At 33.8% G+C, this 19,770-nt stretch overlaps 1 protein-coding gene across 4 annotated transcripts in view; it reads right to left on the bottom strand.

Annotated features, from left to right (window-relative positions):
- Positions 1-19,770, bottom strand: part of LOC114325217 (Ca(2+)/calmodulin-responsive adenylate cyclase) — an 897,698-nt gene that overhangs the window by 35,501 nt on the left and 842,427 nt on the right. For all 4 annotated transcript variants that reach the window (XM_050642766.1, XM_050642767.1, XM_050642770.1 and 1 more), the window contains exons 17-19: positions 11,079-11,279; positions 9,855-10,925; positions 1,896-2,138 (exon numbers count right to left, since the gene is read on the bottom strand). In XM_050642766.1, the coding sequence (XP_050498723.1) occupies positions 1,896-2,138; positions 9,855-10,925; positions 11,079-11,279 (1,515 nt within the window). The remainder of the gene's footprint in view (positions 1-1,895; positions 2,139-9,854; positions 10,926-11,078; positions 11,280-19,770) is intronic.

Raw genomic sequence — 19,770 nt, 5'->3', positions numbered from 1 at the left:
TCAACTATGAAAATGAGCATAATTTTAGGTGACGCGTAACTTTTGAAATTGTGTATATTTCTCTTTTAATCTCTTGATTATGATATTATTAACTTTTAATGCAACTAAGGTAATAAGTGGATGAATTTTATTAAATATCTACTATTCGTTCAAATTTTTCTATAATTATTTATATATATTTTTTTTAAACACAAATAGTACCTACCTAAATTCTTATTTAATCTCACACAGATCGTTTCAAAAGATGTGTGATAGTGAATTTAAATAAATTTGAGATATCTCTATGTGTATACGATTAAAGATATAACTAATATTTTTAAATATTTTTATTTAAATAATAATTATTTTATGCTTCTAATCTTTAGGAAATATTGTTGAAAAAGAAAGTTGTTACAACTTCTATCACATGTGTATACAGTGAGCACGTAAAGGTTGGAATAAATTCATTTTTTCGAGAATGGACGATTTTGGAAAAAAATCCCGAAACAGGTTAATTTTTATTTTTAAATTGCGACTTTTGGCATATATATCATACTAGTGACGTCACCCATCTGGGCGTGATGACGCCATCTACGATTTTTTTAAATGAGAATAGGGGTCGTATGATAGCTCATTTAAAAGGTAATTCAATTCTCTATTCAGTAATGTAAACATTAACATAATTATTTACACAGAGTGTCCAAAAAAAATTTTGAATTAAATTTATTGACATAAAAAGAAGAAGGTGTGTAATTTATTTAACTCAAAATACATTTTACTCCTATTAGAAAACAGGAAATAATGTTTGTTTGACAAATAAATATTGTTTTTTGCTTAAATTAGGTATTAAAGCAGCCACCCACCTTCCTCTTGATAGTTTGAACATTTAATTTAAGCGAAAAGCAATGATTATTTTTCAAATAAACATTTTTTTCTGTTTTCTGAGAGCTGTAAAATGTATTTTGAATTAAATAAATTACTTGCATTCTTCTTTTATGTCAGTAAATTTAATCCAAAAACTTTTTTTTTGGACACCCTGTATAAATTATGATGTTTATATTACTGAATAGACAATTGAATAATATTTCAAATGAGCTAAAACACAACCCCTATTCCCGTTTAAAAAAATCATCGATGACGTCATCACGCCCAGACGGGTGACTAGTATGATATATATGGCAAAAAGTAGTCATTTAAAAATAAAAATTGACCTGTTTCGGGATTTTTTTCCAAAATCGTCCATTCTCGAGAAAATGAATTTATTCCAACCTTTACGTGCTCACTGTATATACAAGCAGCTTGTTATTAGTGTTGTATAAACTGTTTGCAACGGTTATTACATTGTGAATAACAAACAAATCGGATAGACATTAGCCTCCTAAACAGGCGGGCTTTAGAAATGGTATAGCACCATAGATTTATATAAGTAATAAGAATATTAATAGAAATATGACTTAGACTACATAGAAATATGCTTTAAGTAACAGTAGAATTAATGTTCGATACACAAAAGTCATTAAATATCTGCGATAATGTAATATCACATGTAATAGCAGAAGAAAAATCAGAAAAGATAAAAGAAAAGAGGTAAGGAGGGTTTCACCAAGGGTTTCACCAAAGATTCAACTTGATTTAGAAGATATGTTTCGAACTTTACAAGAAGAAAATAAAGTAGTGACTAACCGATGAAAAACTGAACCATCTGAGATTCTCAGATGATACTGCCCGAATAGCAAAACACAGAAAACTGCAGGAAATGCAATAGATCTAAATAAAAATAAGAAATAGGACTAAGATGTAAATCATTAATTAAAAAATTATAAAAGCATTCAGATTTTATGTATTTAAAATTCATCCACTTATTAAACAATTCCAATTATTTATCCCACACCCGTGTCTATGAGATCAGCTAATACCTGTCAAGAGGCGACACCTTGGCCAACTTAACGGCATCCTGCCCCGGGGTTCCGGGCGAGGCACCTCTCTTAAGCGACCCTTCCTTGCTGCTTGCTCTTGGCGATGGTGACATGTTGTTCAGAGTCGACATGTTATTCAGTGTCGAGATGTTGTTGGCGCCATTATTAGCTCCTCGTAAACCCAGCGCTAACGCTTGAATAGCAGCTAGACCAACTTGATGGTTGTTGTTGTTTGGAGCGTACCTTTACAAAAACACGTTAAAGCAACATAATACTCAGAAACGAAAATATTATAATTATAAATATTCATATTTTACTAAGAATTTAAAATATTGACCACTAGAAAAAGTTGTAAATAAATTTTCTCATATTTCTTCGACAAAAAATCTAAGCGATAGGCAACTTATCCATTATATTTTATAATGTTATGGCGTTGATTGATAAATATATAATTATATATTTATGTATATTTATACTTGTATATTTCAATCAACGGTTATAGAGTGACTATGTATTCTCTCCATCTAAGCTTCTCCAAGAAATTAACGCACCACCTTAAAACTAGAACATTTTTGATGTCTCGAATTTCCTAAACCTGTTGTCAGATTTGAGTGATTTTTTTATGATAGGTAACTGTCATTATATAGGTACCACGTGTAACCACTGTGTTTTTTCTGAAAGTTAGGAAACACCCTTTTGAATACATAAGCGTAACCAGGGGGGTTTTGGGGTTATAATTCCCCCATTTGGATGTACATACTTTGAGCTCTATACGCTTAACACCGTTACTATTCCATACCCCTCAGAGACCATCAAGTAGTTGTAACACCCCCCTTAGTATCATCCTGGTTACACCTCTGGTGGAATATTCTATTCTATTGAAATTAAAACTGAAATTGTAGCCTTAAGCTTTCTTAACAGTCTGTTTTTTATGCATTTGCTTATGTTCGATAATAAAAGAGATATGTACTTTTATATTACAAATGAGGTTTGTTATTTGGTATTGATCAATATCATTTCAAATCTCGAGAGCTACTGTTTCTACGTCTTGTAAGGTTCTAGGAGATCGCAAACGCTGTGGTAGACTTCTGCCAATTATTTCCCACAAATGTTCGATCGGATTAAGATCTGGACTATGCGGTGGCCACTTCAAAGTTCGAAGATTTATCTGTTGTAAACATTCAGTTACAGTTCGTGTAAAGTGAGATCTTGCATTATCGTGCATTAGCAAAAAATTGTTACCAATATAAGGAGCCGATAGCATGGTAGCTAAGTCCTTCGCTATGTAAGGTCACTCGTTTTACCCTAAGGTGTACGAGAATTACTCCCACGGTTACCCCTAAGAGTTTACAATTAAATTTCGTGTACAAATTTCCCCACTTTTTTTGTCTCTTGCTAATATTTTTGCTTCCGTCCACGTTTTTCCTCTCTAAGTGTGTCTCCAATCACGTCATCCCATGTTTTCCTTGGTCTGCCTCTTCCACGTTTGTGTTGAATTCTTGCTTCCCATACTTGTTTGACTGGTCGTTTGTCATTCATTCTCTGCAAATGTCCCCACCAACTTAATTGTTTATTTTCTACAAACTCCAACACAGACGGAATTTCTAATTCTGCTCTGACATCTACATTTCGTATTCTATCTCTCCCAGTTATCCCCTTGACCTTACGTAAATATTTCATATCCATCGCTTGTATTCTGCTTTTTTCTCTGTCATTAAGGACCCACGATTCAGACTCATAAGTTAGAATTGGTCTGAATATAACTTTGTATACATTCATCTTTGTGGTTTTTGATACTTCTCTTTTGCTTATAAATCCTTTATTTAATGCATGGTATATCCGAGCCAAGTGGTCGGTCTTGACGGTCCAGTTAGCTGAGGCGCAGTCGATCGACAAGTTTAGTGGATTTGCGATCACTGGTTCGAGCCTCAGCTAGGTCATGAAATTAATAAAAGGCCAACTTCGTAGTATAAAACTACAGAGAGTCTACGACTTGGTCTGGAATAAACTGGCGTCTGATCGGCCTATGGAGGCGCGGTACTGCAAGGGATAAGGGCTTGCGGCTTGGTGATACTCCTCCATAGATCCCTACCGAAGGGCGTTGACTCTTAAGAACGGTACATGTCTATATATAACGGTATATATAACGCTATATATATGTCCGAGCCGCCTTCTCTATTCTGTCATTTATTTCAACATTATGTTTGCCTGATTCTTGTATAATTACTCCCAAATAGCGATACTGCGACACTTGCTCCAGTTCTTCATCGTGTAAAGTGAGATCTTGCATGATCGTGCATTAGCAAAAAATTGTTACCAATATAAGGAGCCGATAGCGTGGTAGCTAGGTCCTTCGCTATGTAAGGTCACTGCTTGAACACTCTCATCGCGGGTCATATTCCTTGTAGCGCGTTTCGTTTCCACCAAACAACAAAAAAATTACGGACTTAATTGAAACTTTAAATAATAATATTATTAACGTTTCGACGCCCAAATCGGGTGTCGTTGTCAAAATACAAAATACTACTACAATAAACAAAAATGTTGTTGCTAAGTAAAATATTCTTCTAATAATTTATTTAATCTGACTCATTTATATTGGCAATTCAGACATATATTATACATTTTAAAGCAGAAGACTTTAAAATGATATTGCCAATATTTATGATAATTGTGGCTTATTTTCCATATAAATAGTTAGGTAATCATAAAAATGCCACAAGGAAATAGCTTCAGAACAACTTTAAATAATAAATCTACGAATTTTCTCAACAAACCAGACACCTTTTGACTGTTAACAATTTCACATTTATCACATTGTTAATTTTTTATAGCCTACTTTAGACTTGTCTATTATACTAAGCAGAAAATGAGGATATATTGATGAAAAACATGTCAAGTACCTAACTTTTTTATTAATCAAAAACAAAATGTTAATAAAACCCGAGGCTATAGTTGAGTTTTAATTTCAGTATTTTATAAATACTAGAATATTCCACAGGGTGTTGTGAACTTTGAGACAAAACACAGTTTGATTGGTACACCCTTTATAAAATGACAATTTACCTGTTTTGTAACAATATTATGTATTAGGTAGAGTCATATTGTTAAAGAATAAGGCTAAAACATATTAAAATACTTAAATCGGACAAAAGGTTTAGGAAATTCGAGACATAAAAAAATTACCCATTTTTAAAGTGGTGCATTCATTTTTTAGAGAAGTGTATTTGCTGCCGGTAGCCCAAGCGAATCAGCTTTTAAGTAGTTAAAATATAGTATCAATAACAATACCAATAACAATGAAACCTATAATTCCACATATGTAAATGCATTGTAATAATAACGTATTGGAAACTTAAATAGGAATTGGATAAGGGATTGGAATGTTGGTCAAGTGAAAGATGAGCCATATACATAAAAATATTTTTTGGAAATCGTTTGCTTCTGAAGCATTCATTCTGAGAAATTTGGTACATAGGTCTTAAGTTATTATTTTGCGAACATTGACCAATAAAACATTTCTTTTCCTTCTAGTGGTTAATCTACTTTAAATTCTTCTGACCACATTGATCCAATCTACTGTCTAAGATCTTTTAGCCATAATGTTCATGATCTTGCTGACTTGCATTTCTTCTAGCTTAGATTTTACCCTATTTTAATTGCAGACGATATTTGTAATTCTGTATCAAGCGTCCAACATACGTTTCTTTTCTAGATTTGACTAATGTTAAAATTTCTAGGACAATAGGTGGAATACCACGATACAACAATGGAGATCATGGACAGGAAAGAGAGCAAGAGGACGACCCCAGATGAGATGGGGAGACGACATTAAAAAGATAGGAGGAACGCACTGGAAACAGAAAGCACTATACAGAAGCGATTGAAGCGAATGGAGGAAACTGAGGGAAGCCTATGTTCAAGTTTGGACAAATTAAAAGACAAAAGAAGAAGAAGAAGATTTCTAGTTCCTTTCAAGTTCATTCCAGAATTGTTGTATTAGTGATGCGATTCAATATAACATAAGCATGCGGCGATCTTTTGAACGATTTCAGACGGTTATGTCAGACGTCCGTCAGGGCATAGGCCTCAGCGACGTATAACAGGACAAAGAAGACAACATATCCAATGGTCCTCATTTGCACATGCAACTTGATTCTTATATTGCAAATAATATTTATCATAAAACCTGCCTTCTGCTTAGAAGGTCTACCATAAATCAAAATTCTAAATAAATTTTGGAACTGAACATTGATGCCGATGAAGAGAATTCTCACTCTATCAGCAGAAACCAGTTGTACAGTATGCGGCGGCAAAATAAACAGTACCGAAACGAATATTGAAATGTTTAGGATTATTTATATATTTAGTATAGGTACATGATATAAGCATCATTCACGAACGCATTAGGCCGATGTCACATTATGCGTTTTGACCGGATGCGTTGAAAACGCATCCGTTTCCAACGCAACCGGACCGACCTGTCACACTATGCGTTTAGTCTGGTGCAGTTTGTAAGCGCGTACCGATGACTCAAAACGCATCCGTTTCCAACGCAACCGGACCGATCTGTCACACTATGCGTTTTCACCGGATGCGGCGGAAACGCATCCGGTCAAAACGCATAATGTGGCATCGGCCTTAGGTGGCGTAAGGCTGGTGAGTGCCGATGATCGGCAGCCGATCTCCCAAAATGATCGCGCAGTATTCGAAGAGACTCCCTCAACGTGTGACAGGTTGCTCCGTCCTGTTGAAACCATTGTTGATTTTATGCTTGGGCCAATTTCGGAATTTGTCCGTATGACTGAAAATAGTACTCCACGATAAAAAATGTTTCCGCAAAAACTGAGAACGATCCTGAAGTACCTAACATTAACTGACATTCACAAATGTTATAACAACGTTCGGAAACCACTCAATACGTTTCGGCACATGACACATACAAATTAGAGGCATACGTATTTCAGTACTGTTTATTTTGCCGCATACCGTATATCCTACACATTTTCAAGGACATACGTTATAACCAGTAAAAGTAACAATGAACTCAGTCACAGCAAAGGGTCACAATTCAAAATTTTACTGGCAGCTTCTAAAATGTCAAATTACATATTTCTTTCTTAGTTGCCATGTCACAGTATAAAGAGGGACAGTAGAACCAGTCTCCGAAAAATTGGAAGTAAAATCTGTAGTCGCGCATGGCGACCACGCAATGTTCTTAGTCGCTTTTGCCCCACTCTCGCTTTTAACAGGGAAAACCCGCATCCACCACTGGTGAATTACCAATTGCGTACTGCCGGTATTACTTCTTGAGATCAAAGTGCCGACAGAGAAGTGGTTTTACTGTCCCTCTTTATACTGTGACCATGTCACAGTATAAAGAGGGACAGTAGAACCACTCTCCGAAAAATTGGAAGTAGTATTCTTAGCAGTGGCGACGCGTGACTTTTTCTGAAGTGTTACCAAAACCAGATTCAAAAAATCTTATTTAAAAAAAATGAAGATATGGCTAAATGTATATACAAATATATATACACTCACCGGCACAAAATTCCGCCACCCAAAATTTTTGATTAAGTTTGACAATCTATAACTTTATTATTTGTACTTCGATTTTAAAGATTCTTGCACGAGTTTGTAGGTACATGTATTGATGTCAATTGCTATTATTCCGGTAACAAAAATTTTTTGCTTAGATGGCATTATACGGGGGTGAATGTAAGCGTTGGTTTTCTTTAAACTTTAAAAAACTCTGTGGAAAAATTGGAGGGCTGATTTTGTTTCATACTCCTTTTGTATTATCCTGGAGGTATCACTAAGGTCTTGTTTTTTGAATTATCTGAATATCTCTTTTCTGGTAAGAGCTGTAATTAAAAACACTGCTTTGTAGGTTTATTTAATTAAAAATATCAAACGCACTAAAATTAACAAAACAAAACAAATTTAACAACAAAACAAAACAATTCAATAGCGGTTATGTCCACCTCTTGCAGCAACGACTGCTCGCAATCTGTTTAGCATCTAATAAAGATGTGTTTTCCTTGCCTGGGGAATAGCCCGATATTCCTCTCCCAGAGCCATAACTGTACCAAATTTTCTGGAGGCCTAGGATGACGGCAAATAGCTTTTTTTATTCATTCCATAAATGCTCAATATGATTGAGATCTGGGCTGCATGCGGACCATTCTAATTTTATCAATCCAACCTCAATTGTATGAGTCAATCAGTATCAAAAAGATATTCGGATAATTCAAAAAACAAAATGTTGGTGATGCCTCCGGGAAAATATAACAGGGCAATGAAACAAAATCAGCTATTCCATTTTTCCACAGAATTTTTTAAAATTAGAAGAAAATACAACGCTTCCTTTCACCCCTGTACAATGACATGCAAGCAAAATTTTTTGTTACCGGAATAATACCAAACAATATGAATACATGTACCTACAAACTGGTGTAAGAATCTTGAAAATCGGAGCACAAATAATAAAGTTATAAATTGTCAAACTTGATCAAAAATTTTGGGTGGCGGAATTTTGTGCCGGTGAGTGTAGTTTCAATAATATCATTTTGTATATCACTTGAAACTTTCGAAAAAACAGATGTTTCTAGATGTTGACAAAATTTTTGATCTTTTTTGGCAATTAATGTTAATAATTCCCTGTAATTGCCTGGATTGTCAGAGTCGTTGCACTCAAAATGACCACGAAACGCTAGTTCTTGTTTGGCCCAAAAACATACAGTATCTATTATAAGTGTGCTAAGGATATACCTATCTATTTTTTTAACAAACTCATTATGTTTAGCAATATTTGCTTTAAAAGCTTGGTTAAGAGAACTTTTGATTTTTGTTTTGCCAAACTGAATCAAATTGGGTATACATCTTACATGTAGGTAACGGAGAAATTTCATGTCTCCTTTTTAAAAATCTAACACTATTTAAATCGTGAACCTGGTCCACCCATTTTTCTGTAGAAACCAGAAGACATGGCCAACAATACAGTATATTTTTCTTGCAACCATAATATAACCAAGGATTTTCACTGTACCAACTAAATTTAAAATATCGAACTACTTTTGTTGATTCCTTTTTTAAAATAGGTCTTTCATTTTTAATCTCATTTTTTTCTTCAAAATTATACAAGGAGAATTACTTTTCAAGTAGTTGATCGATTAAGAAGCGACACTTATCCATGGTTAACTGCACGCACACTTTTTATAGGTACTGTCACCAATTTTAAATGTGGTAACAGCGCTACTGATACACAGCGCGCTTATGCCGTTGCTTCTTCAAAATTTTCAGTCACTAGCCGGTCCCGAGCGCCAGCGTGGGTATATAACCATTATAACCAGAGATGAGTCTGGTAACAGAGTATAATAAAGTGCAACTGAGTCACATAAACTCGCCAATATTTTGGTGTCTACGAGCAGTTGGCTATTTACTGAGTTAGGTACTATTACCACATAATATAATAATATATTTCTATTGGTAAAAATATTGGTAAATAGAATTATTCATCGTCATAAAATATTTATTTGCAAGATTTTTAACTGTTACCAATGGTAACAGTGGTTACATGGACGCTTCGCCAGTGGTTCTTAACCGCTTTTGCCCCACTCTCGCATTGCTAGTCGCATAGAAACGTACGGATTTTAACAGGGAAAACCCGCATCCACCACTGGTGAATTACCAATTGCGTACTGCCGGTATTACTTCTTGAGATCAAAGCGCCGACAGAGGAGTAGTTTTACTGTGGAACCTCTATATACTGTGACCATGTCATACAAATGCGTTTCTTCATTGTATTATCACGGCTTATACGTTAATTTTTCGATACTTTTTCCCGCCTATACATAATAACTTTAAATTAAAATCTCTAAGAACATTTAAAAATTAGTAAAGCATGTACCAAATAATATGAAAACTAATCACAAACATGTATAATTAAAAATAACCTACCTAACTAGAGGTTCCAGAGCCAGCTCCTTTAATTCCAATTTTGGTGGTATGTTCTGCAACAAATTCTGCTCATCCAACAATTTTTGGATTTCTCTTTCAAACGGTATGTTAGTAATTTTATTTATTGGGCTTGTCTTTTCTCTAAAACTAACAGGGCTTCTTAACTTCCTTAAATCTTTCTTATCGGTCTGACAACTACCATCTTTCTTGCAACTTTTTTCGGTACTAACTGTTGTTTTGTTGTCTTCTTCTCGTAACAGCTGTCGGATTTCATCAGCTTCTTTAAAACTAGGGGACCTCTTACACGAGGAAGTTAATTTGTTACATTCTAAAATAGAGTCGCTGTCAGTTCGAGTCCTGTGCTTATCCAAATTAAGAATTTTCTTAGAACTCGCTGCACCCCTGGAACCGTTACTACTAATACTCCTTAGTAAAGGTGTTGGTTTGGTAACAAACTCGAAGCTAGCACAGCTTTCTCCTCGACAACTGTCTTCGCCATCCAATACTGGGGGACTGGTAATTATGGAAGAATCTACAGTATTACAAGTACCTGCTAGCGCTAGCAAAGCAGCTGGAGCCAGATTATTTCTTTTAGAATCAGACGTGTTCCTGAGAGAACAATTAGGAGGTATATAGTCCAAAGAAGCCCTTGGCGAGACTTCAGGTGAAGATAAAGGATTAACCTGAATATCCGAAGGAAATAAAAATTGCTGCGCATCAGCAGGTAATGGTGGAGATACGCAGGGACTAGCATCGGCGTCAGTAGTCCTACTGTAGCTTTCATCAGAACTACTAATACTAGGTGAATGATTCAATGAGCTTATCTCGTCGGCGGAAGAATGAATCCTCTGAGGTATTCCAGGATTGTATACACCACCTATACTCTCATCTGAATAATGACGCTGAAGAGGGGAGTGCCGGTGATGATGAGGGCTGTGTCGGGACTGAGCTAAAGGATTGTGACGGGTCTGGATTTTATTTCGAAGTAGTTCAGGTGTATGTTCAGGGGTACGCTGGTGCATATGAGACTGTTGTTGATGGGGAGGTGGTATGGGAGCGATGTTATGTTTCCTAAAAAATGTTTACAAGTTAATTAAAGCGAACTACTAACCTAGACGTCTATTGATTTATAAGAGTACGTATCATGCAAGTTATTGGAACTGTAATAAGAAAACATTAATTGTTTAAAAAAAGACAAGCCTTCAAATTAGAATGAATATTTACCTAGTATGTCTGTTGGGTGATTCTTTTCCAGGAGGTTTTGGTAGTGGTTTTAAATATGGTTTACTGTTATCTACTGGTATTGGCCATGGAGGATTATATCTCATCTCAGGCGTTGCTTGTCTATGTATATTATTTTTATGTGGAGGCAAAGGAGGCGGAGGTAAACTTTCCTCTGCAACTATTCCTTTCTTCTTTCCATTCCTAAAATTAATATTAAATATCGCAATTTAAAATTAATTTAATTATTAATTTAAAAGTAATAAATTTATCTACATGGAATAAAATGAGAACGGCTTATTTCATTTTAAACCAGTGATATAAATAATTTGGTATACAGCAGACAAATGAGGCTATCGCTGTCTGGTATTTTTTTATTTGGTATTTCGTTTTAATTTAAAACTGTAGAGAGCGGAAAACCACTGGGCGACATAAAAAACGCTAGTGTTACTGTTTGAAAGACTGAACAGACACTTTGCCTATTAAGAAGAATAAAGAAGTAATATTCTTAGTTAGATGAGGTTAATCTCTGGCACTTAATGAGATTTTCATTTGTCGAAGGTAAAACCGTAGATTTTAATAACGTAATTAATATTACATATATCAAAGAAAATTTCTATTTTTGGAGAGGTATGTAAATGGGTAGTCCGATAAGTAGGTACTTAGCTTCTTCGTCCGATGGCGCCACTATCACAAGAGAAATCTACTATCGTGTAATGTTTTCTTGTAGACAGCTTATGTCAACAGTTCAGCCGAATCGGAGTCGTAGATTTGTTTTAACCGTTTGTAGAATATCATTTAGTGATTCGACTCTTGTTTTTGTAAGAGACATCCCGCAGCGAAATCAAAGAGCACTTGGATGCTGTGTACGGTGACTCTTCTCCTTCAATGGCAACCGTCAAAAATTAGTTAAATGTGTTCCAACGTGGTCGCACGTTGGCTTTTGATAAGTCACGCCCAGGTGTCCCGTCGGCCGAAAGTACGCCAAATAGCTGAAACAGTAGGCATCTCAAAATATCGCGTGGGTCACAGTGGCGTAGCGTGAGTGTCGGCCGCACGGGACAGAAGACAATTTTGCCCCCCTCTTATTTAGGTATTTTAATTTATTGTATAACATTACATACATTAATTATAGAAAACTTTTCGGCGAGAACAGTCATCATTATTTTGCATTATACAGGTTGGATTTTAAATAAAAAAGTTTATCTAAGTTTTACAATCACGTTTATTAATACAAAATTCTTTTACTTTAACCAATTAGATACATTGATATAATATCACATTGATATAAGTTAGGTACCTATCACTTAAGATTAGGTACACCTTGACGATCGACAAAATTAAATAAAATCAATTTTTAATTAGAACTAGAACGATACTATAATGTTATATTTTTATTTCTATTGAAAATTATCTTCCATATGAGTATTTGTTAGAATTAAAAACAAAACTTCCGTCTTCAATTAAAAGTTTATACGTCTACTTTTTTTAAGAGCAAAGTCTTTTATTGCACCATCAATGTCTATCGCATCACACACCTCCTGCTCAATAGACAAAATAGCCAAATTAGTTAGTCTTAGAGTACTCATTGTCAATCTTAAATAATTTTTAATCATTTCCAATATTGAAAAACTCAACTCCTCTCACAGCTGGCATTGCTTATAGCTACTGTGAAAAATATTCGGAACATTAATAAAATATTGGGCAGAGTATCTTCCAGCTTGGATTTAACAATAAATTTAAATAATTCAAGTGAGTCTGCATTAATCAATTTCGTTGCCTGTAACAGCAACGAAAGTCCGCAGTCGAAATTTTTCCAGCTTGAAACCCTGCTCGTCAATTTCGTCAGATGCGTAGTCTGGATTACATTCAGTGTTGTCTGGATCTAATAATATAGCCGGCGTAAGATAAACAAACTTATCCGTTAAATTCTGTTGCTGTTGAAAATGCTCACGAATTTCTACAATAACTCTATCTAAGGAAGAAAACAGCTTTAGTCTCAACTCATTTTTCCGTCATCGAAAATATGCTTTCTTGGTATGCGCCTCCGAGGTTTTATGGAAATTCCAAGTTCTTCACACATATTTTTGCATAATCTACAGCGCCATTTGCCCCTTCCTCTCTTTTCTTTGTCAATATCATCTGCAAAGCATTTACTTTCTGAGCGCACAATTTTATGTCAAGTCCCTTTGTTTGTATTTTTGTGCATCATTCACTTCATGTAGCACTGGTTGCCACAGGCCCAAAAAACAAAGATCGAAACTAGTAAAGCACCTGAATCTGTCATAGTGTATAAGCTTTCACCTGCCTCTGTCAATTTTTGCCAAAGTGACGAGAATGTCTTTGTAATGATGCCATGTCACATTTACGGCATCGCCTCTTGCACTCCACCGCGTGTCTTGAATCCTTCTTTTGCCTGTAGCTGCTATCAGAACTTCCCAACGATGTGTCGATGAGAAAAAAAAAAGAATAGCAACGTTCTAAAGTGCCGAAAAAAGTTGTGCTGATTGTTAGTCATAAACGGGGAATTCCCACAAGTCAGTATAGACGTTGTTGCCAGTCGCTAGAAAATATCATTCAAAGAAAAGGAATTCCCCGAATTCGTCACAAAATAAGTATGTAATGAAAAATTCCATTTAATCGGTACGAATTTGTAGTTGCGATAAAAATATAAAATGGTTCAAATATTTACAAAATATTTTTATTATTTATTGTTAAATTTTGCCGCCCCTTAAAAAGTGCCGCCCCACTACCCTACGCCACTGGTCGGTCATATCCTGCATACAAATTTGGACATAAGGAAGCTGTCGGCGCGATGGATGCCCCGTTTACTCACTCCGGACAATAAGCACAATCATGAGACTACGTCAGAGCAGTATCTTAGGCTGTTTAAGCGTAATCTAAAGGAGTTCCTACGTTGTTTCATAACCGTCAGCAAACATGGTTCCACCCATACACATCGAAGACCAAAGAACCTTCGATACAATGGACGTTACCCCGCGAACGTGTTCCGAAAAGGGGACTGTCCAAACGGCAGGAAAGGTGTTGGCCACCATTTTCTGGGATTCACAAGGTGTGATCTATATCAACTTCCTGGAAAAGGGCAAAACGGTCACAGTGCTTTACTATGCCGCATTATTGGGTCGATTTAACGCCGAATTGCAGATAAAAGAGACCCAACTGGAGAAGAAAAAAGTACTAAATCAAAAACAAAAAAAAAAAAAATCAATGGGAAAATCCCAATAGTTGGCTGTATACCATAGTTTAAAAAACCAATACAGAAGTAAAAACTTCGAGATGTATTCTGGTATAAAATCGTTTATTTAAAACTATAAAATGTCATGGAATGCAGAACGTTTTCGTTCTAAACAGAACATCTTCAGTGCCTAGAATGAAGTATTTCCAGGTTAGTTTAAAGCAAAAGGTTAAAAATGTGACTGTTAAAATGAAAAATGTGGGAATACTTACATCCTGCCGAGTATTTTGAAACTAGCACACTGTAAATAGTGTTAATATCATCATATATGGTTTACATAATGTAATATGTTAAAATGTTATGACTACAAGTCGATGTTAATAGATAAAGTGGAACACATGCTAAAAGGGTGCCATGGTTCCCTGCTCGAAGATGCTAGGTACTTGCCAATTCAATGGGCACAGACCAACTGAGAAATTAGGAAGTGGATATACAATTTGACAAGGGTGACATGACATGACAAGATAAAGCCAATTTTTGGTTAAAGTTTCATTTGATTTTGGATTTTTTAATAAATATAGTAAAAATTGGATAAAAAAGTACTCTTCCACCATGACAACGCACCGGCTCACACCTCCGCCATCGACATGGCCAAATTGGTCGAATTGTCTACTCCACCGTATTCTCCAGATTTGGCCCTATACGACTTCTTTTTGTTTCGAAACTTAAAAAAGTCTCTCGCCGGGCAGAAATTTAAGTCGAATGAGAAGTTCATCACCGCCACAGCACAGAAGCCTACTTTGCAGACCTTTAGAAAACGTATTTTTCAGACGGATTAAAGAAGGTGGAGCATTGCTGGGTCAAGTGTAACTCAAGTGTAACTAAAAGAAAAAAAAAACGTTCAGAAATAAATCACTTCCAAAATTTTCGTTTTTCTTTTCAATGCTGAGTACTTATCGGACCGCCCTATACAGGGTGCGCCAAACCTCTGGTTTTCTTTGATTACGGCTAAACTATGAGATATACAAAAAAATGTTCATAACAAAACTAATGTGTATCAAAGAGGTCTATATTCTAAAATTATTTTTGATTATACAAGGTGAGTCAGAACGACGGTATGAACTAAAGTTGTATTTTTTAAATAGAACACCCTGTATATTAAATCATTTTTGAATTAATTATTTAAAAATATGAAAAATTTGTATAAGGTCTTATAGGCCTAAAGTTAATAATTTTTGAAATATTTACATTTTTATTGAAAAAAATGGTAATATTTATAGGGTTGTGGATTATGTTTCCAAAGAAATAAAAATTTAAGTGATTGGTCAAAATTTTTAAAATATAGTGTTATTTTTAAATAATATAATATTTTTTACTTTTAGCCATAAAATATACAGTGTGATCACTATTTGCAAATACAAAATTTTCTATTTTTTTTTAAATGGGACACCCTGTATATTAGTTTTGCATTTTGTAGTAAATATTTACAACCTTTCTTTTGGTATAAGGTTGTATGTACCTAGCATGTTTCGTTTTGTAGATATTTAAAAAAAACTATAGATTTTACGTTTTTGCGGATTTTTTATTTAAAAATTTTTGTGCAAAAAAAATAATTATAATCTGGTTTTAGAAACATACACTAAAATATAAAATATGAAAATAAAAACGTAATTAAAGATTAAAATAAATCGTATGCTAGTACAATTCAATTGAATTTAATAACTTTAAATTATTTTACAAAAAATATTTTACCATTTTAATGAATGCATAAATTAGTTACTAAATTAAATAAACAACCTTTTAAATCAACCGTAGTAATTTTTCTACTACAGCAACTTTCCTGTACCAAATTAATTGTTAGTTAAATTGTATTTAGTTAAACTTTTAATTTACCTTTTAAATTTACTTACATATGTACATCATACATCTTGAGAATATAAAAATTATTATAAAGTATGCTTTAAAACAGCTGAATGTTAAATGTATCAGCCAAATTATATTAATATAAATAGTATTTACTGGTGTCACAAAAGCTGGTAATACTTTTGTAGTTGAAATTTTTGTAACAATTTTTTATATTTTAAATTTTAATTTTTTAACCGAAAAATTTTTGGATATGACATTTGTTTTGGGCGAAACCATTAGAAATTATTACCAGCTTTTGTGACACTAGTAGGTACATAGATACTATTTACTTCTTAATATACTTCCATAACGTTCATTTGTTTCAAAGCATACTTTATACGTTCTCAAGATGTAGGTAAATTAAAAAGTTATTAACTGATCTTACTCGTAAATACAATATAACTAACAATTAATTTGGTACAGGAAAGTTGCTGCGGTAGAATAATTACTACGGTTGATTTAAAATTTGGTTGTTTATTTAATTTAGTAACTAATTTATGCATTCATTAATATGGTAAAATATTTTTTGTAAAATAATTTAAAGTTATTAAATTCAATTGAATTGTACTAGCATACGATTTATTTTAATCTTTAATTACGTTTTTATTTTCATATTTTATATTTTAGTGTATGTTTCTAAAACCAGATTATAATTATTTTTTTTGCAAAAAAATTTTTAAATAAAAAATCCGCAAAAACGTAAAATCTATAGTTTTTTTAAATATCTACAAAACGAAACATGCTAGGTACATACAACCTTATACCAAAAGAAAGGTTGTAATATTTACTACAAAACGCAAAACTAATATACAGGGTGTCCCATTTAAAAAAAATGAGAAAATTTTGTATTTGCAAATAGTGATCACACTGTATATTTTATGGCTAAAAGTAAAAAATATTAAATTATTTAAAAATAACACTATATTTTAAAAACTTTGACCTATCACCTAAATTTTTATTTCCTTGGAAACATAATCCACAACCCTATAAATATTACCATTTTTCTCAATAAAAATGTAAATATTTCGAAAATTATTAACTTTAGGCCTATAAGACCTTATACAAATTTTTCATATTTTTAAATAATATATTCAAAAATGATTTAATATATAGGGTGTTCCATTTAAAAAAATACAACTTTGGTTCATACCGTCGTTCTGACTCACCCTGTATGATTGAAAATAATTTTAAATTTAGACCTCTTTGATACACATTAGTTTTGTTACAAACATTTTTTTGTATATCTCATAGTTTAGCCGTAATCAAAGAAAACCAGAGGTTTGGCGCACCCTGTATATTTTTGTATTTAGAAGATGCGGTGTCGGAAAGTTGGTCGAGAATACTTCGTCGACGGAAAATTAGTCGACAACATTTGGTCGACAACCAGTTGGTCGAATGCACAATTCATCGAATGTACAATTCGTCGACGAACATTTGATCGAATGGATTTTTCGTCGACAAAGACCCAAAGGGAATAATTGTGACAAATGAAGGATTATTGATTTTTATTTTTTTTTTCAAGATTTTGTTAAATTTTCTGCTGTAGTCTAAAATGTTGATAAGTATCAATTTAACAGCCAGTCTTAAGCGTTGGATAAAGTGTAAAGGGAAGTTTATTCTCACGATCTCTCTACTTTTTTTTATTGATATTGACTAATTATTGCAGTCGAAAACATTGTACGGAAATGCCTCGATTCCCTAACAACTTATTTACCTCAGCATCTCGTATATTTCGTCTTGTCCACAAGTGCCCCCAAATTTGACTTGTCCAGAAATGCTCCGTTCGCAAGTGCGCCGACACCAAAAAGAAAAACAACATCACTATTTAAAACAGCGGTGCTCAAAGGGTCGATCGCGATCGATCGGTCGATCGTCAAAGTTTTTGAAGTTGATCGCGATTGACGGACAAAATACAAATAGAAAAGACGGGTACTGCGCTGTGACAGTCTACAGGAACTACAGAGTAAAAATAAAACAATTATCGATATGATGAGCGCAGTAGGTACATTCTTTTGTCAACAAAGGGAAATTATTGATTAATCAAATGAAAATAAAGGATTTAAACAACTTTCCATCGTTGAAAAAAAGGTAACCGCTCATTTGAATTATGTTTATTACGAGACGGAGCTGCAAGGAGTTCATAGCGAGTTTGAAAGACGCTTCGCTGATTTTAAAAAACTGACAGACATTGTAATATTCATTTTCTTTGGAAGACGTGGAAACATTGCCAGTGAAATATCCATACACCTTAAGTCCAGAGGGACCGATAAGAAATTTTGGTCTTTCATATCGTCTGACAAATATCCGTCTTTGAGAAAAGTAGCTCTGGAGCACACAGCATTCTTTGGATCAACATACTTGTGTGAGTATAAATTTTCCCAAATGAAGGTACTGACATCAAAGTATCGTAATCGGCTAACTGATGAACATCTCTTCATCAAAAACATGACTTTAATTACAACTCTCTGTAGTTACAACTTTTATCAAATAGAAATGTGCAATCAATTTTTTATTTTCAAAATTGCTTTATTTTACTAGCAGTCGATCGCTTGACACTTGCAGTTTATGTGGTAGATCCCACGCAGTACAAGTCTGAGCACCACTGATTTAAAATATCGGTTTATATTTGCTGTCTCCTCTCCCACCGCAGCCAATTTTTTCATTAAATTTAAAAATAATTAACAATTAGAAAAAAAATTAACAAAAGACCAAAAAAAATAAATTCAGATATGTACGAGTATAATACAATATTCCAGTTAACAAAATAAAAACCAATAATCCGTCGTTTGTCACCCTTAATCCCTTTATCGTAAAGATAAATAACAGTTTGTCGACGAAAAATCCATTCGATCAAATGTTCGTCGACGAATTGTACATTCGATGAATTGTGCATTCGACCAACTGTTTGTCGACCAAATGTTGTCGACTAATTTTCCGTCGACGAAGTGTTCTCGACCAACTTTCCTAGACACTAAAAGATGGAGGTTAACTTATGAAACAAAACAGTTTTAACTAAGACCAACATACAATTCTAAACTACTAATTATAAGGTAGTTCTAAGGAAATATAGGTAGTAACTAAGGAAATCTATACCTATAGGGTGGTGAATTGGAAAACGGGCCATAGGAAACTCAATGTAAAATTCTAAACTGTTGAATTCCTGCTTCCCTAATTATTCTACATCAAAAGACATGAGAAACTATTTGTAGAGGATTGAAATCTTTATTGAAAACAATTGTTAAAATTGTTCTACGAATTAAACACATTCCAAAATTTTGTAAAATATAATAAATTTTATCAAAGTATTTGACAAATTTAGGCCACACACAGTGCAAGAATGTGTATAAGGTTGCCTTCGGTCACAATTAAATTATTATATTAACAATATTTTGAACTGTCAGTATTTTTATTTTATCGTTTTTATTGTTTAAAAAACAATAAAGTCGAAAAGATGTCCTCAGTTGAGAAGAAAGTAGTAATAATAAAGATGTTTTATTCAGTCAATAGTTTGCGTACTGTCAGAAATAGTAACGTGTGGCCTTACTTTTACGCACTTACTTAGGTATGGCAAATGTACTCTATTTTTCAAAATTT

Source organism: Diabrotica virgifera, chromosome 2 (genome assembly GCF_917563875.1).
Source record: "Diabrotica virgifera virgifera chromosome 2, PGI_DIABVI_V3a".
Lineage (NCBI taxonomy): Eukaryota > Metazoa > Arthropoda > Insecta > Coleoptera > Chrysomelidae > Diabrotica > Diabrotica virgifera.
The sequence above is the reverse complement of the archived record's forward strand: the minus strand, read 5'-3'. Positions and strand labels throughout refer to the sequence as shown.